The 21,260-nt window shown below is 33.2% G+C and overlaps 6 protein-coding genes across 14 annotated transcripts; 4 read left to right on the top strand and 2 right to left on the bottom strand.

Moving 5' to 3' along the window:
• Window positions 1-29: 29 nt before the first annotated feature.
• On the top strand, window positions 30-3,311 carry L(2)dtl (WD40 domain-containing protein denticleless). The gene is made up of 8 exons (XM_076383151.1): window positions 30-366; window positions 561-805; window positions 870-1,050; window positions 1,118-1,346; window positions 1,412-1,617; window positions 1,696-1,898; window positions 1,956-2,166; window positions 2,241-3,311. Exons 1-8 carry the CDS (start codon window positions 324-326, stop codon window positions 2,915-2,917), a joined length of 1,995 nt encoding a protein of 664 aa, XP_076239266.1. The 5' UTR covers window positions 30-323; the 3' UTR covers window positions 2,918-3,311.
• On the bottom strand, window positions 3,277-5,674 carry Mulk (acylglycerol kinase-like protein Mulk). Of its 2 annotated transcripts, XM_076383156.1 has the most exons (9): window positions 5,606-5,674; window positions 5,138-5,469; window positions 4,907-5,026; window positions 4,452-4,842; window positions 4,260-4,375; window positions 3,997-4,187; window positions 3,770-3,919; window positions 3,563-3,684; window positions 3,277-3,504 (listed from the first exon to the last, which is right to left on the bottom strand). In XM_076383156.1, the coding sequence occupies exons 2-9, from the start codon at window positions 5,245-5,247 to the stop codon at window positions 3,391-3,393; spliced, it is 1,314 nt and encodes a 437-aa protein (XP_076239271.1). In that variant the 5' UTR covers window positions 5,248-5,469; window positions 5,606-5,674; the 3' UTR covers window positions 3,277-3,390. The 2 variants fall into 2 exon arrangements, with proteins under 2 accessions (XP_076239271.1, XP_076239270.1); XM_076383155.1 differs by having other exon boundaries at window positions 5,138-5,632.
• On the top strand, window positions 5,564-8,807 carry LOC143182261 (DDB1- and CUL4-associated factor 8). Of its 6 annotated transcripts, XM_076383159.1 has the most exons (11): window positions 5,564-5,705; window positions 5,777-5,829; window positions 6,518-6,729; window positions 6,800-6,943; window positions 7,009-7,232; window positions 7,302-7,467; window positions 7,541-7,697; window positions 7,765-7,892; window positions 7,969-8,088; window positions 8,160-8,267; window positions 8,366-8,806. In XM_076383159.1, the coding sequence occupies exons 3-11, from the start codon at window positions 6,547-6,549 to the stop codon at window positions 8,408-8,410; spliced, it is 1,275 nt and encodes a 424-aa protein (XP_076239274.1). In that variant the 5' UTR covers window positions 5,564-5,705; window positions 5,777-5,829; window positions 6,518-6,546; the 3' UTR covers window positions 8,411-8,806. The 6 variants fall into 6 exon arrangements, with proteins under 6 accessions (XP_076239274.1, XP_076239276.1, XP_076239273.1 ...); XM_076383161.1 differs by lacking the exon at window positions 5,777-5,829 and having other exon boundaries at window positions 5,583-5,705; window positions 8,366-8,807; XM_076383158.1 differs by lacking the exon at window positions 5,564-5,705 and having other exon boundaries at window positions 5,730-5,829.
• Window positions 8,808-8,930: 123 nt separating this feature from the next.
• On the top strand, window positions 8,931-11,011 carry Caf1-105 (chromatin assembly factor 1, p105 subunit). Of its 2 annotated transcripts, XM_076383152.1 has the most exons (6): window positions 8,931-9,217; window positions 9,285-9,417; window positions 9,482-9,788; window positions 9,847-10,110; window positions 10,175-10,402; window positions 10,463-11,011. In XM_076383152.1, exons 1-6 carry the CDS (start codon window positions 9,077-9,079, stop codon window positions 10,956-10,958), a joined length of 1,569 nt encoding a protein of 522 aa, XP_076239267.1. In that variant the 5' UTR covers window positions 8,931-9,076; the 3' UTR covers window positions 10,959-11,011. The 2 variants fall into 2 exon arrangements, with proteins under 2 accessions (XP_076239267.1, XP_076239268.1); XM_076383153.1 differs by having other exon boundaries at window positions 9,101-9,417; window positions 9,511-9,788.
• A 2,095-nt stretch (window positions 11,012-13,106) lies between these two features.
• On the top strand, window positions 13,107-15,047 carry LOC143182123 (tubulin alpha-2/alpha-4 chain). Of its 2 annotated transcripts, XM_076382906.1 has the most exons (9): window positions 13,182-13,302; window positions 13,381-13,485; window positions 13,560-13,665; window positions 13,738-13,756; window positions 13,826-13,918; window positions 14,031-14,216; window positions 14,288-14,536; window positions 14,603-14,766; window positions 14,844-15,047. In XM_076382906.1, the coding sequence occupies exons 1-9, from the start codon at window positions 13,182-13,184 to the stop codon at window positions 14,965-14,967; spliced, it is 1,167 nt and encodes a 388-aa protein (XP_076239021.1). In that variant the 3' UTR covers window positions 14,968-15,047. The 2 variants fall into 2 exon arrangements, with proteins under 2 accessions (XP_076239022.1, XP_076239021.1); XM_076382907.1 differs by having other exon boundaries at window positions 13,107-13,302; window positions 13,560-13,756.
• A 3,538-nt stretch (window positions 15,048-18,585) lies between these two features.
• LOC143182315 (cytochrome c oxidase subunit 7A2-like, mitochondrial) lies at window positions 18,586-19,644 on the bottom strand. Its single transcript, XM_076383259.1, has 3 exons — window positions 19,517-19,644; window positions 18,898-19,038; window positions 18,586-18,821 (listed from the first exon to the last, which is right to left on the bottom strand). Exons 1-3 carry the CDS (start codon window positions 19,589-19,591, stop codon window positions 18,693-18,695), a joined length of 345 nt encoding a protein of 114 aa, XP_076239374.1. The 5' UTR covers window positions 19,592-19,644; the 3' UTR covers window positions 18,586-18,692.
• Between the last annotated feature and the right edge of the window lie 1,616 nt (window positions 19,645-21,260).

Genomic DNA, 21,260 nt, shown 5'->3' with positions numbered 1-21,260 from the left:
GTCGATGATCATACGTACGTTAAAAAATACGTTGCACAAATCCCTGATTCAATTATTATCTTAAATTTAACGCGATTTGTATTTAAAATTGTGGATCTTATCATAAGTAGGAAGTTTCTAAGCATCGGTCGTTCCATACATTTTGGCTGGTACATATGTACCTTACCAAAAATACGCAATATGTTGAGTGTAAAATAGAAATCGACCTAAATGTATAAGTGCGGGAAAACTGACGTTTTCCCGCGTACGTACGATCTCGCACGTAGTACGAAGAATTTGCAGAACCGCGTGTTAACAAAATATTAATTTAATGCAGCTTCAGAATGACTTTAGTGCGCTCCATTGTGGAACGTGAAAGAGGATTAGGTATTGTATTTTAAAAACTCTCACGTTGTGAAGCAGATAACCTAGTGATACTAAATGACAGGTTATACATAACCCAATGACTCAGGCACTCTGCTGATTCGGAGTCATTAAATAATATTTTGTGCTTTGTACTTAAGAGTGTGATTTTAAACAGTCCATATATTGTTAATGTGAAATACATTCTTTTTTTCTAGCATCGATTCGCGATTATGACGTTGCCTTGTCTCGGTTAAAGTGTTATCAAGACGATGTTTATCGCGGCATTACTCCAAACACTAATGCGCTTGATTTTAATCCCGAACCACCAGTTTTTGCTTGCCGATTTTGTACTACGGAAGGTTACGAGCAAATAATTGCTTTGGCAAACGAGGATGGAAAAATTGCTTTACAAGATACAAATATTAGAGAGGGATCTTCTCAGCCCTTGGAAGGGACTCAGGTATCATTCAATCATTTCCATTGGAGAATTTCCATTGAATTTTTAATTTCATATCATGTTTTAGGCACATTGCAATGCAATATTTGATGTTGCATGGATGCCTGGTGAATTAAAATTAGTTACTGCTTCTGGAGACCACACAGCTAGATTATGGGATGTATCTGGCTCAGAGATAAGACAAATTGATTATTTTCATGCTCATACAAGAAGTGTTAAGACTGCAGTATTTCGTCACCAAGACCAAGGTGTGTATTCAATAATTTTATTATAAAGAAATTAGAAATTATAGCTTGAGAGGATAATATGTTTTAGCTGTGTTTGCTACGGGAGCTAGAGATGGTTCTATAATGGTATGGGATATTAGAGCCAACCATTGTGAACATCGTAAACCGGATAATTGCATTTCCAATGCCCATAATGTTGGGCCTATAGGCAATGTAAGACAACGTAGGGCACTGAATCATGCATCTAGAGCACAAAGCATTACTGGGTTGGCATTTCAAGACGATTTTACTTTATTGTCATGTGCTGCTGGTGATGGGTAAGATGATTAAACAGTAACAGTACAGTAACATATCTTATTACTAAATATTATAAATCCTGCAGGTTGATAAAGGTGTGGGACTTACGTAAAAATTACACTGTTCATAAAAAGGATCCTTTAGCCAAACATACTATGAATTATACTGGACATAGTACGAGAAACGGATTTTCATCATTGTTAATATGTCCTGCTAGGATTACCTTATACGCGAGTTGTATGGATAATATTATATATGCATATAATATATCATCTTATAACCCTAAGCCAAGTAAATATAACAGAATATAGTTTCACTAGAATTAAATCACGAATTTAACGCAAATGATTTTATGTATTTGTGTATTAGTTTCAGAATTTTATGGGCATCAAAATTGTACATATTATGTTAAGACTTGTTTGAGTCCTGATGGACGTTATATCGCCAGCGGTTCCAGCGACGAACTTGCGTATATTTGGCATACAAATAAACCAGGAGCACCAGTGGTGCAACTTTCTGGTCACACAGAAGAGGTTACTTGCATTGCGTGGTGTAGTATTGGAGAAACTAAGGTATTAACACTGATCATAATATTTATGCGTGATATTTCATGTTTTAAAATTTTACAGATAGTAACATGTTCCGATGATTCGTGCCATAGAATTTGGAGGATTGGTAATGAACATAAAATAGACAACGAAGAAATAGAAATACGTGGTCGAGCAGAAATTATTTTTAATAAAAGTCCATTAGAGAATTTGAAGCTAGAGACTACGCCGACTGTTACTCGACGTTGGGTTGCATCTCAAGAACACACTCCAGTATCTGATACTACACCTAGTATGTTATTTTTTAGCAAGATGATATTTCGTTGAATATATGATTATAAAAATTACTATTATCTCTTTTTCTAGGTGCGACTCCTGGGCCCAGTTCATTAGAAGTTTGTAACCAAACTGAAGATAATCGAAGTCAGTATAGCACTAGTAATCCATTGAAAAGAAATTATCATCAAATGATAGTAGAATCGTGGTCCGAAGGGAAGTTTAAATCTGTTTTATCGCCTATTAAAGAAAATCATGAATTCATCGTAAAACGAGCACATTTGGAAACTCGAGGCGCCCGAAGATTATTTAGTCCAAGTAATGATACTAATCCACTGTTGAATAATGGTTACGAATCAGATGAGCCGAGTACAAGTTCCTGCAGCACAGAACGTAAAACTAATTCTATTCTCTTTTCACCCACGTTAAATCTACCGAATTTTGTAATTGACGGTACAGCGCCACATTTACTTCAATTATCTCCCGAGAAATATAAAGAAAATGTAGATTGGTTAACGAGAATACGGAGGGAGAAATATGAACGGAGATCGGGAAAGGCAGTGTCGGAAAAGTCATGTAGCCCTGTTTCTCATACGACACCTGCTAGGAGAAACAGTAGATCGCGATCAACAGAACCGCAGAAAGTATCTAAAACACCTAAAAGTCCAGCCCCTTCGTTATTAAATTTCTTTAAAGTTGCTGGGAGAGATTGCGAAGCAAATACATATTGTGATGATACCAATGTAATATCTTCTAAGAAATCTTAATGATCAGTTAAATTAACTAAGTTAAATTTCGAACATATAATTTTAGGAACATATTTTATGAAATAGTACAGATTTCTATTTAGAACATTAATTAATGTGATAAAAATTTGAATGAATTTTTTTACTGTTTATGGTGTAGTACCTCATAAGAAGTTCAAATTCATAGCTACTACGTAGGAACGATAAACGTCGTAATTGTAAGATAAATGGTATCCAATATAAACGTATGAGTATTATGAAGTATAGGTTATATACTCAAAAGAGTCAAATACTAATGACTATAGTGTAGAGTATCTTTTATATGCAATAAATTATTTTTATAAAAATAAACAAATAAATCATAAAAAAAATAACTTTTTCAATCAATATTTTATTTTTTTTTAACTTTAAGAGATAAAAGTGTAAGGTGTATTAATTTTTAAAACTACAACACATAATTTTTAAATTTTATTTATATAATACATCAGTTTTTGTTAACTATTTAATTCAGAACAGTACACTTTTACTGCTCGTGAAAGCAATTTGATCTTGACTGCTTTTAATTCATACTCCTCGTTATCGATATACAGTGTGTTTTCTTTACCCACCTATAATTACAATAAAATATGTAAAGAGAACATTAAATTAAATTAATTAATAACTTACCTCGTTTGGAGTCAATTCAATGTCTTTTGCTTGTAGTAATTGCTCATACAATGGATTTCTTTCATCGTTTTCTTGCTTCCAACCTTCCATTACATAAGAGAAGTAGCCAACATCTTTCGGACCTTTATTATAAAAATAATATTTTATAATTAGGAATACTCTGTAAAAATGCAGTTTGATCATTACACGCGGTTCTCGTTTAATTACCCGCTTTCAATTTTAGAGATGATGGTGAATTATCTATGATTTGTGGTTTATCTATATTAGAACTTTCTATATGCAATTCCGTCGTCGATACTGGTAATTCGTGAAGAATTCCACATTCTTCATTTATAACATTACTATAATCTATGTCATCTAAAAAATACATTGGTATCATCAAATAAAAATACTAAAGGCAGTAATTACTTGTAAATATATCTATTTGAACAAACCCGTTGCGGCAGTTGGTTTCCTTGGAACAAAAGCATGCCACCATCTTCTATTTGTACTGTTAAGCTCATTTAATGAAGGATTTTTTTGACGACAATGAGAACAGCCACCACAAGGATTTGTGTATTTCACTGTTGCATCACAATTCCAATTTAAGCTCCCTTTATACCCATTAAATATATAAGTTGCATATCTGTAATAAGATCCATAGAAATGGCAAAATAGTCAAGCAATTAATAAGGTAATATAAAAAACTTATACATACTTTTTTAAAGGTCCCCAGTACCAATACTTTTTTGCTATAGCATGAGCATCTTTCCAAGCACCCCATTCAATTGCTCCCATAGCATAAATTGGTTTTACTGGTTCCTCAGAATTTTCCTTTAAAAATAAAATAACATATAACTCAACTATATTAAAATATTGTGGATATACTGTGTGTATATTGTAAACATACATCAATAGGTTCAATTTCAATCATATCCATCATCCTACATTTCTCATTTACAATTGCCATTGTAGCTTCTATTATCTGCCTTACATCAGATAAATTATCATACTCATGATACAAAGATTTTGCAACCCTATTTGTTTGTCCTAATGGTAAAATGCCAATAGGACACTGTCTTACTGAATTAACATTAGAATTATATTTTCTTACTAATCCTGTTAGTACGTCAGATAAAGTACCATCACCACCTGCTACTATAATAGCATCAGTGGGTTTGTTTAAATCCATTATAATTTTTCTAGCTTCATTCTGTGATTCAGTTTGTATTATAGTTACGGCTATTCCAGCCAAATGCAATAGTGGCTCACAATAATTCTGGAATAACTTTTTAGCTTTCCTGCAGACAGCAATAATAATGATTAATTAACAATAACACAGGGAAAGAATAAAAATATACATACCCTTTTTTAGCAGTTGGATTTAAAATAATAGTCACATGACGGTTTTTTATATTTGTTGGACATGGAACATCACCATATCGTGCTGCATTTTCGCAGTACTCTCTCATTAATTGCTCTGTACTAAAATAATTATAATTTTAATAACGCAACGAAGTAAAATTATAAGCTTACAATTATTTATTTAAGGAAACGACATAATATAAATTTTTGTAATTTAAGGTTATATCTTACTCATATACATCTTTACTATAGGAAACCCCATATGATAAAGCTGCAACACCCGCGACAGACTTTTTCCAATTATTTCTTATGGTTTTAAAAAATCTTATTATTTTCGCCATTTCAATTCAATGTTTATCTTCTGTTACAATAATCTATTGGAGCATATACTTGTCATGTTGTGCATCTAGCGGTATTTTAATGGAAAAGTGTCACTCTACTGTTTTGTATCAAGAATGTTGCAACTCATTGCCCATTCATCATAATATTTTTTTCATGCTAAAACTTCATCCGTATCAGTCAGCTTCTGCTATTAACGATGTGAGTACGTTTATCATAGAATCCTGAAATAATACTGCTTTTACGTATAATTAGGGAACTAGTGACAAAATTCTATTTTTATTCATCTTTTTCAGACAGGAATACTGCGAATATAAGTTTTTTTACAAGCTAAAATAGTAAACGAAAACGAAGACGTACTCTCTCACGTGGAAGCATTTGAGTTATTTGAAAAAGGGTTTCTCGATAGAGCTTTGAAGCATAATAAAGTAGTAGAGGAGGAGAGTAGATCCTAGTGGGGGTAAGTCATTTGTCTCACGCCCTACAATTCTAGCAGTAGTGTACTGATGGCGTTAATGTTTGTTTGGCTAGGAGTGCATATTGTAATTTAGAGAAGAAGACTCAGGGAGGATTTGACTACTCAAGTAAGAATGAGCCACTCGATCGCTATGCTTAATCGTGTGCTCTGTAAATAGTACAGCTGACTGTTTTGAAAAGTTTTTATATATTACGTTGATAGTTTATTCGCGTAGATAATTTGCGATCTGACAGTAAGACAGGTTCATAAGTATCAGCCATTTAATCAGGTAATTTTATTTAAAAAAGAAAGACAGTAAATTTATGTAACGCGTAAATGCGTTGGGACTTAATCTGCATCTTTTGGATGTGCATTTAAATAAATATCGCGTTTCGTAAGATGACAGGTCAGTATAACGATTATTTTGATCTTGTCATTTGGTGATGGTTATACGTTATAGATGTTAGTAAAATGAACTAAATTCGTCAGATTAACGTTAGTATTTTTAACCTTTCATGTATAAACGGATGCATCTTACGTTGTAATACAAAATAATCCATATCTTGCATTAATTGTGTATAAATACATAAAACTGCGTAAATCAAATGAATGCACAGAGAATATATGTATAAAATTAATATGCTGACATTCCATTGTTTACTATATTTCGTTTGTATAGTGTCCTTTATATCAGAAATAATTCGAAAATTCATAACGTTGCTCGAATATAGGTTGATTTTTTTTATTAAATATTCTGTTTATGTTTAGGATAGTCAACCTTGAGCTGTTATTTAACTTTTAATTTTTTTTTGTAGGAGAAACAGAATTTTGATGAGTATAAAGGATGGAGTCTAAGGAAAAACTTCCTGAATGCTTGGAAAAAGAAAAACCAAAGCCTAACTGGTTTGTAGTACCAGAGCTTCTTAGCCGTGAAGTAGGCAACAACCCTTTATTTCGACGTAGATATTATGGTTCCTTACATGTTGTGGAACGTTTTGAACTCATGTATAAACTTAAAGAACACAATGTATGTATATATTATTTTAAATTTCAAATTTTGTAATTAAAAACAATGATTTTTATATTATTTTTTTAAGGGTTGTGTTAATGCCTTAAATTTTAATCAAAAAGGAAATTTGCTTGCTAGTGGTTCTGATGATTTAGATGTAGTTATTTGGGATTGGGCTATAAGGAAGAAACTACATGTTTATGACAGTGGACATAAAAGCAATGTGTTTCAGGTATGTGAAAATATTATCATATGATTATTTTTCATTATGAAATAATTTCAATTTTTAATCTTTAGACAAAATGGTTACCATTTGATGTAGAATACCTTATGGCCACATGTGCTCATAATGGAGAAATACGTTTATTAGATGTTAGACAAGGAATATCACGACAAATAGCAATGCACAGTGAACAGATTCATAGACTTGCAATTCATATGGATACACCACATATTATTATTTCTGCTGGTGAAGATGCAAAAGTTTTATCTATAGATATTAGGGAAAGGAAACCTACAAAGTATGTTTCTTCTTTACATTCAATTCATATCATTGTGAAAAGCATATAAAGACCAACACAATTGTATAGGTTATTAGTGGTACAAGATGAGACTTCCAAAGTGAGATTGTACAGTGTTCATTCTAATCCTCTTAACAGTAATGAATTTTGTGTTGCTGGTCAGTCTCACTTAGTTAGAGTATATGACAGACGAAAACCATCTGCAGCCCTACATACCTTTGCTCCTGAACATTTGGTATGTTCTTTTTGCTTAATAAGATTGCAAATTAAACTGTTTCTGTTTGATTAATTATTTTACTCAATTACAGATGGGTGATAAACACATAACTTGTGCTGTATATAATTATAATGGAACCGAAATTCTTGCATCTTACAAAGATGAGAGTATATATTTATTTGATACAGTATCACCACAACTTGGAGATTATGCTCACAGATACCAAGGCCATAGAAATAATCTAACAGGTACGTATTACATTTGAGTCCATTCATTTATATCTATACATGTTAATATTACCTTGTACATATGCAGTGAAAGGTGTCAATTTCTTTGGACCAAAAAGCGAATATATTATATCTGGATCTGATTGTGGGAATATTTTTGTTTGGGATAAAAATACTGAAGCAATTGTGAATTGGATGGAAGGAGATGAAAAAGCAGTAAGTAATTGTATTAAACTATTTAGAACTGTATGTAATTAAATCGTGACGTTCAACTTCATTTTTAACCATATAGGTGAACTGCTTAGAACCTCATCCACGCTTTCCCATTCTTGCTACCAGTGGGCTTGACTATGATGTAAAGATATGGGTGCCTTCTTGTCAACGTCCTCCAGACATGGAGGACTTAGAAAGTGTATGTATATTATATTTAAATTACATTTAAAAATCGAATATTATTTTTACATATTCTTATTTTCTTTTTAGTGTGTGAAATTCAATGCAAAATATAACGTCATTGGTTCTTCAGTTTTCTCTGCGTTTTCTTCGCAAATGTTTTGGCTTTTTTTAGCAAGTACTCTTCAGGTGAATAAAGTAAGAATAGTGTTGATACTATTGTCTATATTAATTAATCTTATATAAGTTTATTTATTTTTTATATTGTAATATCACTTATGCACGGTTATCAACAGTCGGAAGATGACGACGATAACGACGACGAGGATGACCAATGTTGATTCTTCTCAATTATGATGATAATCCGTCAAAAGGAAGACTTAAGATTATCGTCTTTCATATTGGAAACACCAAACTGAATCGTTTCATCTTTGATAAAGTAATATTTGTACAATATCATTGAAGCAAATTTAAATCTTATAATCCCTCTCACTTTATACACATCATTTATTATCATTTATAAGTGTAAGGAGTTCAATGTACATTGAGTAAGTGTAAAGACTATTGCTAAAAATGTGTATAGCATTAAATAGTAATAAAAAATGATTCAGTTCTGTTTCTAAGAATGATGTACATATGATCAGAACTTTGTTACTCTCTAAAAACAAAAAAAATGTAAATCATAGTTTTTAATGAAATGTATAGTTGGCTAATTTAATTGTGACCACGTAATTACGAATATATTATGTCTAAAAAATAGAATTAATCCCTGGTGTTTAAATAAACGTTTAACACTAACATTATACACATATTTATTTTTTCAAATAATTAGTCGAAGTAAAACTTGTCCAATTTTGAAGCGGAGTAGAAATCAGCTGATCGCGATTGGAGGTAAATAGTAAAAATGGACGACACATTCAGGCGGGAATACTGTCAGCTTGGAACAGGTTAGACAGTGAATTTTCACGTTTATTAACGCTCTTGTGTTAAGTTTACAAATTGAAATTATGTGGTGCACGACTCCTGAAATTTCATGGCATAATCGAGATCCAGTTTTAAGTATCGATATACAAGCTGGAAGTTATGAAACATCAAAAGGCGAAATGTTTTGGCGAGTTGCAACCGGCGGTGCTGACTCGCACGTCTTGGTAATATAATTTAAATATATTAGATATTTTATGAGAAATAAAGTTGACAATTCATTCCTTTTACCAGATATGGTATTTAACAACGAACAAAAGTGGTGCAGCTACAGTAAAGTGTGTAGCAGATTTAGAACGACATCAGAAAGCAGTAAACGTTGTACGATTCTCACCTTCGAAAGATATTTTGGCTTCAGGAGATGATGGTTAGTAACCAACCCTTATAAAATTGCTTAAGAATTAATTAAAATCAATGTACACTTTTATCAGAGTCAAGCATTATTTTATGGAAACAAAAGGAGGACTGTGAATTCTTCATCTCTGAGGGCAAAGAAGTTGAGGACAAAGAACAATGGGTCTCCTGGAAAGTACTGAGAGGTCATCTTGAAGATGTTTATGATATCAGCTGGTCCACAGATTCTAATATGTTAGTCTCTGGTTCTGTGGATAATACAGCAATTATATGGGACATTCACAAAGGACGTTCTACAGCTATATTGTCTGATCACAAGGGTTTTGTGCAAGGAGTTTCATGGGATCCTTGCAATCAATACATATGCACAATAAGCACAGACAGGTACATAGAAAATATTTCTGAATATTTGTGTAATGCTCAACTTGCAATATGATTTTAGGATGTGCCGTTTAATTGACATTAATACCAAGAAAATAGTGCAACGTGTTTACAAAGCTAAGATTCCTACACCGTTGAAGCATTCACTGAAAGATAAAACAGTACGATTATTTTATGATGACACATTTAAATCATTCTTCAGAAGATTAACATTCTCCTTAGATGGAGCATTAATTATTGTACCTTCAGGCATAATTGAGCCATTAGATACTACAGAGAGAATATCTAATGCAACAGTAGTTTTTTCACGACACAATCTTAAAGAGTAAGTTTCATTTGTTTTGTTCATTGTTTCATAAAATAAACTTCATTTGTTTTTTTGTTTTTAGACCTCTGATGCTTCTACCTTCTTTGAATGAATGTACTATAGCTGTTAAATGTTGTCCTATTTACTTTGAATTAAGAAAGGATGGTCCAACACCTGTGATTGCATTGCCTTACAGAATAGTGTTTGCTGTTGCTACTCAACATTCAGTATTATTATATGATACTCAGCAAACCTCTCCAGTTGCTGTTGTATCAAATATTCACTATACTAGATTAACTGATCTTGCATGGTAGGTATTCACTCATCAATTTCATAAGTAGAAGTGTTATAAGATCCTTATATTTTACAGGTCAAGTGATGGTAGCATTTTAATGGCATCCTCAACAGATGGTTACTGTTCTATAATTCAGTTTCAAAAGGGTGAACTAGGTGAAGAGTACAAAAGCGAAAGTACCACAAATAGTAGCTGTAAACAATCTCCAATGTCCACTAATGCCACAAAAAATTCAACTGAAGCTCATGCACCAACTATTGATATTGATAACAGTGCAATGGATATTGACCTCATAGTAAATGAAGAAAATAGCAACGTAGGAAATGTGAAAAATGGAAATAAATTACCTAACACAAATGAACAAAAAGGAAAACCAGATAATGAAGTAGAAATTGAAGAGACTGAAGACATTAAGTTAGTCTATAATGAAGAAAGTACTAATGAAGTTGCAAAGTCGGATGTAAAAACTGTATTTAAAAATTCAGAGGCACCTCTGATAATCTCCAACAAAACTCCGCGAAGAGTAAAATTAATTACTCTTTCAAGTCCAAAAGGACATAAAAAGGAATAATAATAAGTGTATACATATTTTTTATACTGCCCTATATATTTTGTACATCATATTATTGTAATAAATATTTACTTTATAATAATGTCTTCTTCGCGATACTCATTGTGCTAATCCACCCACAAATAAAATATTCATAACAGAGGATCGATATTATACCGCTGTTTAAAATATTAATATTTAAATTTTGCTATTATATATAAAAATTAGAATGAATTTTTATACTCTGTTGCTTAGCATTTGACAATCAAGAATACTTGTCGGAATTCTGGAAAGGGAAACGAAGGTGTCGCAAAGAGGAGACTGTGTACGTGTGACAATTCTCACAAATACTATAGCATCGAGATTGTCACCTGTGAAGGCTAGAACAGGTATTATACCAGGGAGCATTAATATAGCGCATCACAGTGATCTGACTACTCGCTAAAGTAGCCAGTAGTCGAAACGTGGTACGCCCCGACACGGACCCTAACTACTTAAGGATTAATTATCGACGACGATGGTAAGTAATTTCCTTTTTAATATTAAAATTGTTGGAAAAACAACAATAAACTGCAATTTAAAAAAGAAATAATTTAAAACATTGTGTTTCAAATACGACACTTATGTTTTACCATACAATCCCGCACTGACAAATTATATTTTTTTAACAAGTTAGATTGGTTTCATTAAATGTCTCAGATAGTGTTACAAAAGAGATAGTATCTCTGGAGTTTCTATTATGTTCAGAAATAGTTTGCAAACTACAATAATCGTAATGGTCACTTATAGTATCGTATCTAACATAATTAGCATACCTACTAGATCGACCGATCAAAGAACTGTCGATAGTAAATTATGTGTAAGACGAATACCGAGCTTTAGCCAGTGACAGCTTTTACAGAATACATGTTAAAGCTTGACTAAATAATTCATCGAAACGTGGATCGATTTTAAACTTTAGAAACGCAAAACACGACGCCGTAAGGCTTCAATTTTACTTCAAGCTCAACAGTAGTTTTGGATCTGTCTTCTGCAGTGTAGATTTTCCTCTCATTTAATCCTTTAAATAAAATAGAATTTTCCTAATTGTAAAATATAATTTATCCAGCTGATCCTATCGTTATCGTACACCTAAATATATGACTGTGAATTTATGCACACAACAAATCAAAATTATTTCTTCTCTTTTTGAGCAGAACTATCATTCCTTTAATAATCGCAGTATCGGGTCATGCATACCTATGATGTTCGATCAAGCTGCTATGGTTACTGTATGTCAACCTGTAAAAATCGATCTTCGGCATCGTACATATAAAGAATGTGATGCATCAGGAGTCTATGATACCTGTATCTATGTACGACTGAGAATGTATACTGTCTCAACGAAGTTCGAATCGCAATGATGAGGGGTTTTTCTTTAGACTACAATTGAATAATTAATTGGAAAGATATTACTGTAGGTCAAGGTGATAAAGCTTAGAACTTACTGACAAATATAAGGTCGCCTGCTGTCGATTCAATTTCGACTTGTCAGTTCGTGATCATCCCTTGTTGAGTGCTTTACTCCACTCGTCAGATTACACAAACTAACTAGATAATTTTTAGTACTTTCCTTGATATCAATATGGAGTGTGTTATTAAATGAAATACTTTTTTATCCTGTTGCATGCGTGTTTTCCGAATTATCAGTAAAATATCAAAGATTTAATTAATATGAAAATGGCGAAAAAGGTATGCTAAATCGTCAGTGCTTCGGTGATTCATTATTATTACAGTGTTTGATTATCATTACGACAGGTTTCAGAACTGTTAATGGAAGATTGTAGATGTTAAAATAAAAAGAAAATGAAGGTGGATGAAATTGCATTCAAGTTTCCTTTAAGAAAACGCGCGAAAGGTGTCTGACTCGAGACTGGGCTTATTCTACTGTCCTCGCCGTGTCTGATCTGACTACTGCGCGCCGTCAGTAGAATAAGTCCGATCTTGAGTCAGACACCTTTTACTTTCAGATATTATTGCAGCAATTTATAACTCTATTTTGGCATGTAGAATAGCCAATAATCTTAATTCTTTTTATTAATTTATTTGTATCTCTGAGTACAATATACTTTAATTACAAAGTTTCTTCACAAACTGTTACAGCGGGAATGTATATCTATTCACATCGGCCAAGCAGGCGTTCAAATGGGCAATGCCTGTTGGGAGCTGTACTGTTTGGAGCATGGAATTCAGCCAGATGGGCAAATGCCCAGCGATACCACTATTGGTTACGGTGATGACTCGTTTAACACCTTCTTCTCTGAAACAGATTCAGGGAAGCATGTACCAAGAGCTGTCTTCGTCGATCTTGAACCAACAGTAGTGGGCAAGTTGTACTAATTTATTCGAAGCTCCAGCTGACTATAATTCCTAATTCATTAACAAACTATTAAACAAATTTTAGATGAAGTTCGTACAGGCACATACAGACAGTTGTTCCATCCAGAACAGTTGATAACTGGCAAAGAAGACGCTGCGAATAATTACGCGCGAGGTCACTATACAATAGGTACTCGTTTGCAGATTGCCTGATTTTTTGATTCTCGTCTTTATCATCGAAATTAACGCATCTTATATTTCCAGGGAAAGAAATCATAGATCTCACTCTAGATCGCATTCGTAGACTGACCGAACGATGCAGGGGTTTGCAAGGCTTCTTAATTTTCCATTCATTTGGTGGCGGCACAGGGTCAGGATTTTCAAGCTTACTGATGGAAAGACTGTCTGTCGATTACCCTAAGAGAAGTAAATTAACTTTCAGCATCTATCCAGCTCCTCAGGTGAATCACGAACGTAAAAGCGTGTAAAACTGCAGTAGAATTATGATAAGATTTGTATCATTTCTGCAGGTATCGACCGCCGTTGTAGAGCCATATAACGCGATACTCTACACACATCCAACGCTAGAACACTGCGAGGTGGCCTTTATAGTTGACAATCAAGTTCGTACTTCCACTAATGTTGTGATATCTCAAGTTCACTTATACATAGTTCAATAACGAAGACATAGTAGTACCACCCACATCGTTTTATTAATGATTTACTGTTCTATAGGCGATTTATGAATTATGCAGACGAAACTTGAGCATCGATAGGCCAACGTATACCAATCTAAATCGCCTAATCGGGCAAATCGTTTCCTCGATCACTGCAAGCTTGAGATTCGATGGAGCTCTTAACGTTGACCTTACCGAATTCCAAACGAATTTGGTGCCTTATCCGCGTATCCATTTTCCTCTTGTAAGCATGAGCCGATTCATTAAGATTCATGATAAATAAATATGCTTGTTAAAAGTTATGGATTTTGGCAGGCAACTTATGCTCCCGTTATGTCAGCCGAGAAAGCTGGTCACGAGAGGATCACAGTAGCAGAGATCACGAGCTCTTGTTTCGAACCGAATCATCAAATGGTGAATTGCGATCCACGAATGGGTAAATATATGGCTGTATGCATGCTTTATCGAGGGGATGTAGTTCCCAAAGACGTCAACGCAGCAATTGCGATGATTAAAAGGCAGAAACACGTTCAGTTTGTTGAGTGGTGTCCTACAGGATTTAAGGTTTGTGAAATAGATCGTTTATGAGAAGTTTAATTCTCGGTTTTAATGATGTTTGAATTTATGTAGGTAGGAATAAATTATCAGCCTCCCACCGTGGTACCTGGCGGAGATCTTGCTAAAGTGGAAAGAGCTGTTTGCTGTCTCTGCAATACTACAGCGATAGTTGAAGCTTGGGCCAGAATCGATCATAAATTCGATCTGATGTATGCTAAAAGGGCGTTTGTTCATTGGTAAATTATGTTATCTTGTATCTATTTATATTGTATTATTATATTATGGTGAATAATCAAAATTGACTTTGTTACAGGTTTGTTGGAGAAGGTATGGAGGAAGGTGAATTTGCCGAAGCGAGGGAAGATTTAGCAGCGTTAGAATTAGACTATCGTGAGGTACAAGAAGATGCTGCTAATACTGATGAAGAAGAATACTAATATTTGATTTTTTTATTCTGAATGAATTAAATATACTCGAATTTTCTTGTTATAATCGAATAAATAAAATTAATGCTTAATTCTTTTCTCCTTTCTCAAGAACATTCGCGCTCATTTTTATGTTCTATCTGCAATATGAGAATACAAAGCCTGTATTGAAGTTCTAGAATCATAAAATATAGAAAAGATAATTGCAAATCTTCTAATATAAATTTAAATTGTATGAAATTTTGATTCTTTTGGTGGGGACCAATGAGAACCAATGGGAGTCAGTACGACCAATGAGAAGGCAGCAGGTAGTCACGTGACTGCTACTGCGCCAGCAGATTGCGCTTCAGATTCTTCGCGCCCGTCAAAGCGTCAGGATCGTCTCCCAGTTTTCATTTGTTTCTCCATAGAAAAAGTGTTTAATTTTTTGTTATTTAACTCAATTTTTATCTACTGTAGTCTCAGTGTTTCGATTTTTATGTTTTTGTGTAAAATCTCTGTGTATTGTGCAATGGAGAAGACTGAAATAAGGACAGCATTCTTGGAGTACATCGTATGGTAATTTTCATAATTTTTATTGTTAAATATAGTTTTGCATGCTTCATTTTCGTTAACAGGCGCGTAATTTTATGTATAGTAACGCTACAAAGAGCAAATAAAGTGAATCATGACAATTTAATTTGTATAGATGCCGTCGATGATGACCATAGTTTTTTGAAAATTTCTCGCGCATGCTCTGATGTTTTGTATATGGGGTGCCACCGTAGTTTCACCTGAGAATTTCTCGCGTCTGCTGTTACTGTTTCGTTTCTCAAAGCTGCGCGCGCAGTTCACTTCGAATGGAATGTCACGCAAGGGTAGATTTGATTGTAAAGGTACATTTACTACCATTTTCCTTGGTATTATTGTGGAATTAGTCGGATTTTTGTTTGTTTCATAAATATATGACATTTATTGTACTGTTACAGGTATTTTATTCTACAACTAGCTGTCTGGGATCGAGTTCCTGTGTTGGCGAGTTCGGGCGTCAAAACGTGAAGAATAATGTAAGTGTTATTTTATTTTGTAGAAAGATTGGATCAAATTTGAAACGTAGAATCTCGAATTAAAAATTTAAAATCTGATTTTCTAACAGTTGTTATTTATTTTTGTTTCAGGCCCAGCAGACACCCTCTGGGCAATTCGTCGAGTTGTCTTCGTTCTGTGGGTGTAAGGTAACGCATGTTTATGGTTCCTCCAGTCACTCAACCATGTCGTAGGACGCAAAGGTCCGAAGCGGCACGGGTGACTGGTTGTATTTATTTTTCTTTTGCGAGCATAGTGACCGCGGGTATATTTCTACACTCGTGAGTAGTAACATTGTTTTATGTATTTATTAGTCAGGCTAGGATCTTCTTGTACTTCGCATTTTTCAGTAAATTAAATATTCTATTTGTTTGAAAATACATTAGTGTGGATGCATGAGTATACATTGTTAAAGAAACATTAATATCAATATCAGTAAAGTAACATAAAGGTATATAAACTTCTCGAAAGCATGGTAACATTTTTATTGTTTCATAAAACTTCGACCAGTTAAAAAGATAATATATATTTCTTTTATTTTAATGTACAAGAAGATATTTCGCAACGAGTAGATTTCGTTGTCAAGTAAAAAGCATGGAGAACGATTTCTTTCTTTTCTTTTTTTTTTAGAAACATTACTTTGATGACGGAATCGCTTGAGATTAATGTATGACTGTTAAATTATTTAGGTAAAATTTCTTAATGAAAGAAAAAGTAGAGTCTTTTTTTAATTGAATTTGCAGTAGAGCTACTCTTTAATGAAGGAAATTTCAAGTAGAATCATTTTTATTTAATAAACAGTAATTTAAATAGAGTCATGTTTTGCTACAGAATTTTAGTAAACTTCAGCAATTTGAATTGATGATGAAAGGTATTAGATCGTTAGATTTTTTAAGCTAATCATTTCTTTTAGATCAGGATTTTCAGGTACCAATCCCGTACCCATTGCTTTCGACTCATTCACGTGCCCAGGTGCTACTTGGGTGGGTGGAGGCAATGGGGCACGATGACCTAGTTATAATATATTAATGATATTATTTAGCGGTTGGCATTATGTTAGTGTATCGTGCACGACGTATTCTCCACTTTGTGTGTGTGTGATTAGGCCGTGGAATTGCGTCGGTGTACATATTCCTTTGCTAGATATGGTAATATAGTAAACATCCTACAGAATATGTGCATAACATTTAAATAACATTTGCAAAATCCTTATATTACAAATCAATTACAGCTATTATATTACCTATCATTTCAAGTCATATTATTGACTCAGTATAGTTTGTTTATTCATATGCGCAATGTACATTAGACTACGCCAACCGATTTCAGGAAAATGGTACGTACTTTAGAGTGTGCTTGTTGTGTGCCAAGCTCGGGTGACGGAGGCGTCCCGGGACGTCCTCCCTAGTGTAGGCCCTGCACCCGGGTGTCATGTGTGAGAATTGTGGAGTGAAAGAGTCGGGGGTGGGGGGCGGGGGCGATTGGTGTGATTGTATTTTTGCCATTTTTTAAATACAGGGCTGTGGAATCAATTAGATAGGCAGGTAGTTTACTTTCTGGTGTGAATATTAAATGTAAGTAGGTAGGGCCAGGTCAGGTCATCACAGTCTCTTTGATCGGGTAGGCGCGCTCTCGCGTGATGACTTGTCTCTGGAGTCTCCTCATTTGAAGAGCTGAGAGTGGAGCTGGCGCGATAGGAGCATGCCATCGCCTCAGTTTTGCTTTTGCCTTTTCAAATTCAGCGACATTGCACTAGGGTCGCTGAGCCGCGGTCGGAAGGATAAGTTCGAACGTTGTGCTCGAGATTCTGCATGTTCACATGTTCAGAAATTTCGTGGGAGTCCTAAACTCTCACAGAATTGCTGATCGTGTTCTCCTGCTCTTCCCAAACTGGAGAACTTGTTTGTTCTTGAGATATTGGGGAGTCTTGAGGCTAGACTTAAGTTTCAGCTGGGTGGACTGCCCGAATAAAGAAGCTGAAGAGTCCCTGCAAGAATGGGAAACTACTAATGGTTCACCATCCTTGGATGGAGAATCGTATTTGTTACTACTTTGTCACTATGTTCGTTTTAGTTTTGTAGCAGCAGTAGTAGTAGTAATATTATGCAATATATGTATTTGTATGTTTAATGCTCTATTTTCAGGAATTGTTTGCATTTTTTATATTATAGATTAATCAAATGAGTAAGTTTATGTTATAGAGTTCTTATAGTGAAAAGAATTATTGTGGAAATTGAAAAGGAATGGAAGTTTTCTGCAAAAACTAGAAAAGTAAGTAATAATTTAGCAACAGAAAGCAATAGATAATTTAAGAATATCTTAATTTTTACACATTTTTTCAAAGTGAAAATGAAACATATATAATAGTAATTGTAGTAGTAACTATAGTACCTCTTTCATTCATATTTCAGTGAATACTTCTTAAACTGACTGTCATTCATAAAGGTCTCTAAAGTTAGCCTCAAACTAAATTAATAGAGCACTTGAATATGATACACAAATGACCATAGGGTGATATGTCTGTTTATGACAATATAAGTAAGGAAGCAATAAACAAAATTAGTATGAGGTTTCATAAATTTATTTATGCCAGTAACTTCAAATCATTTATTTGAATTACTATAAATTATGTATGCATATTCTAGATTTATACAACGATTTGCTTTATGCTTTTACTTAGTACGTGAAAAAAGATAGTATGAATTCGCAAGAGTAGTTGCTACAGTAAGTGCTATGGTTATTGCATACATGATTTTATCCCTTTTGCCAGCCAATAAATATGAGGGTTTTGACAAATCAGCCTGTAAAGAAATTAATTCAATATATTTTCTGCAGTTACTAATATATTATTAGTAAGGAATATGACATGATATTTACCTGGTATTTTTTGTATAGTTCTGCCATTTTTGGACTTAATGTAGAATAGTTTCCTTGAGTAGATTTCGCACCTACTGGTTTAGTTTTGATTGTATCATAAATCATGACTGGTACTTCTGCACTTTGCAATGGACGAGGTAACTGTAACATAGATATTAATCTATTAAATTTATTTTTAATACAGTACAACAAATACTAATTCCATAAATAATACAATATAAATCGCTGAAGTTTGAGCCGTGCTATATGACATAGCTTCAACTTTAGAAGAAACATTCAATAGAGAAACAATAATTTTTTATTTGGGTTTTGGATGTTACATAAAGCATGCAGTTTTGTGCCTCATAATTTGGCTGTTGTGGCTAGGTAATGCAGACAATGCCAAAAAGGAATATCAATATACATGAAACAATTGAATGTAGTGCTTCTAAGTTTTACTTATTGAAAAGATATCGTACAAACTGTACATTACTCATTGAAAACAAAATAGGATCGATTATGAAAAATATAGAACAATGTGTTCAGCTGTGTATAGACAATTCTATTAAAATATTCGACAGCATATAGAAGTTCCAATTTTACAGTATATTTGTCTTAATCTTCACAAATATTTACTTACTACTGGAGAAAGAGATTGACTCTGCGTGGATCGTCTTAAACGTCCAGAAAATGGATTGAATTCGTGAAACGACATCTTTCCGAATTGCGCAACCTACCTTCCTTTATCACAGCTTCTGCCTAGTGTACGATGTATATGTGAAGCAATCAATTTCTTCCACTTGTAACAAAATGTATGTCTTCGTAAGTTGGTACTATGCAGGCTGGCCACCTTAAATGTCCCAAGACAGAGTACCTTAATTTCTCTAGAAGTACTTTACAAAAAGTACTATTAACTATTTTATGAAGATTTTTCAGTGTATGTCATTTAATACAATGAACCATAAAATCATGAATTTATATAGGAATAATCACAATTGATTAATCTGAGCAATAAATGTTTTTATATTTATAGAGTGCCACTGAACTGATATAGCATAATGTAACATATTCCAATGTTATGATTACTTTACTTTACATTTAATTTTCCACTGTTTTTAATAATTTACTTCAAGTTATAACTAGCGCTCTCTGTGAAAAATCATCTGGAGGTTAGCAATAGCAAATGCATAGTTTACTTCAAAAGCTATATACTTTTAAGGATTTATTGATTTATTAACATATTGGAAGACATTTTAATGTACCAATTTTATTAAGCTGTAAAGAGCAATAGCTAGCAATGAATTGCTAATGAGTATGTACATTCTATGTATATGAACAGGAAGTTGTAAGTCTAAAGTATGTTACCTAGTATTTAATCATTCTGAATAAAGATAAACAGTTTCATTCATTAATAGTGTCTAAAACACTTAGCAAAGCAAGTCCTCTTATTTTGGAGATAGAAGTTACAGATAAATTGATACTTGCTATTGAAGGAATTATTATTGATTCATACATATATCATTATAAGTAATACTTATATAGGTAATGGTGCTTGAGTATTAATTTTAATGTATGATTCATTATCTATGAGAAGTCTTGATACTCTCTTTTAAACTAATTCTTTCCTTATAGAATTCCTACATGTAGATTAATCAGAGTTTAAATCTGTAACAAAAAATATCATCAAATTATCAAAATGTATATAAATGACATACACTGAAGTCAAAGTGTCAACAGTATCGTATAATCTTGTTATGTCCATATAGGGCTATTAAGTGCTATATTCATTATTTTTGTATACAGTTTATAAGATATGTTTCTGATATTGTGCTTCAGATACAAAATCTATTTTATTTAATATACATATAGTAACCAGTATAAATAAGTATCAGATACTGCAGAGGTAATTGATTGAAAGTAGATTTACATGTACCATGTGTGAGGCCAACCAAGGTATTAGGTATACTATGTAATGAGTTATATAGATTCTAAATGAAGTAAACTTTTAATAGAATATGTTAAGTTTAACATTTATAACATTTAACCAGCTAATACCTATGTCATACTACTTTAACTTTTACAATTTTTCTGATTACAGGATCTTATACAGAAGAAAAAGTTTGGGTTTGAACAGAATTCTTCCAACATGGTTTGAGAGTTTATAGCTATACTCAACTCATAAAATTCATGAATGATAGTAATAGTATGAATTAGCAGACGTGTATGTTAGCGCTGAAGGTTCTCTTATGCATATTATTGCAAAATATTGAATATTTTGCTTGTAGAATAATTCTGGATTCTTGATATTATTTCAACGATTTGCCGCGATGGCAGCTCTGTATGTTCTGTTTTACCGACGAGTTCCAAACAGCAAAACATATCAT

Source organism: Calliopsis andreniformis, chromosome 8 (genome assembly GCF_051401765.1).
Source record: "Calliopsis andreniformis isolate RMS-2024a chromosome 8, iyCalAndr_principal, whole genome shotgun sequence".
NCBI lineage: Eukaryota > Metazoa > Arthropoda > Insecta > Hymenoptera > Andrenidae > Calliopsis > Calliopsis andreniformis.
Note: the sequence above shows the minus strand (reverse complement) of the source record. Positions and strands in the feature narration are given on the sequence as shown.

Coding starts and splice junctions, on each gene's coding strand:
- Mulk (XM_076383156.1), bottom strand. CDS start 5,247: ATGGCGAAAATAATAAGATTTTTTAAAACCATAAGAAATAATTGGAAA. Junction 4,188..4,259: donor TACTGGGGACCTTTAAAAAA/GTATGTATAAGT, acceptor ATCTTATTACAG/ATATGCAACTTATATATTTA. Junction 3,920..3,996: donor GAAACCAACTGCCGCAACGG/GTTTGTTCAAAT, acceptor TGTATTTTTTAG/ATGACATAGATTATAGTAAT.
- LOC143182261 (XM_076383161.1), top strand. CDS start 6,547: ATGGAGTCTAAGGAAAAACTTCCTGAATGCTTGGAAAAAGAAAAACCA. Junction 7,698..7,764: donor CCATAGAAATAATCTAACAG/GTACGTATTACA, acceptor GTACATATGCAG/TGAAAGGTGTCAATTTCTTT. Junction 8,268..8,365: donor GTACTCTTCAGGTGAATAAA/GTAAGAATAGTG, acceptor GGTTATCAACAG/TCGGAAGATGACGACGATAA.
- Caf1-105 (XM_076383152.1), top strand. CDS start 9,077: ATGTGGTGCACGACTCCTGAAATTTCATGGCATAATCGAGATCCAGTT. Junction 9,418..9,481: donor TTTGGCTTCAGGAGATGATG/GTTAGTAACCAA, acceptor CACTTTTATCAG/AGTCAAGCATTATTTTATGG. Junction 9,789..9,846: donor TGCACAATAAGCACAGACAG/GTACATAGAAAA, acceptor ATATGATTTTAG/GATGTGCCGTTTAATTGACA.
- LOC143182123 (XM_076382907.1), top strand. CDS start 13,122: ATGGGCAATGCCTGTTGGGAGCTGTACTGTTTGGAGCATGGAATTCAG. Junction 13,486..13,559: donor GCGAGGTCACTATACAATAG/GTACTCGTTTGC, acceptor TTATATTTCCAG/GGAAAGAAATCATAGATCTC. Junction 14,537..14,602: donor GGTGTCCTACAGGATTTAAG/GTTTGTGAAATA, acceptor GAATTTATGTAG/GTAGGAATAAATTATCAGCC.
- LOC143182315 (XM_076383259.1), bottom strand. CDS start 19,591: ATGTCGTTTCACGAATTCAATCCATTTTCTGGACGTTTAAGACGATCC. Junction 19,039..19,516: donor GTCAATCTCTTTCTCCAGTA/GTAAGTAAATAT, acceptor TCTATGTTACAG/TTACCTCGTCCATTGCAAAG. Junction 18,822..18,897: donor AACTATACAAAAAATACCAG/GTAAATATCATG, acceptor ATTTCTTTACAG/GCTGATTTGTCAAAACCCTC.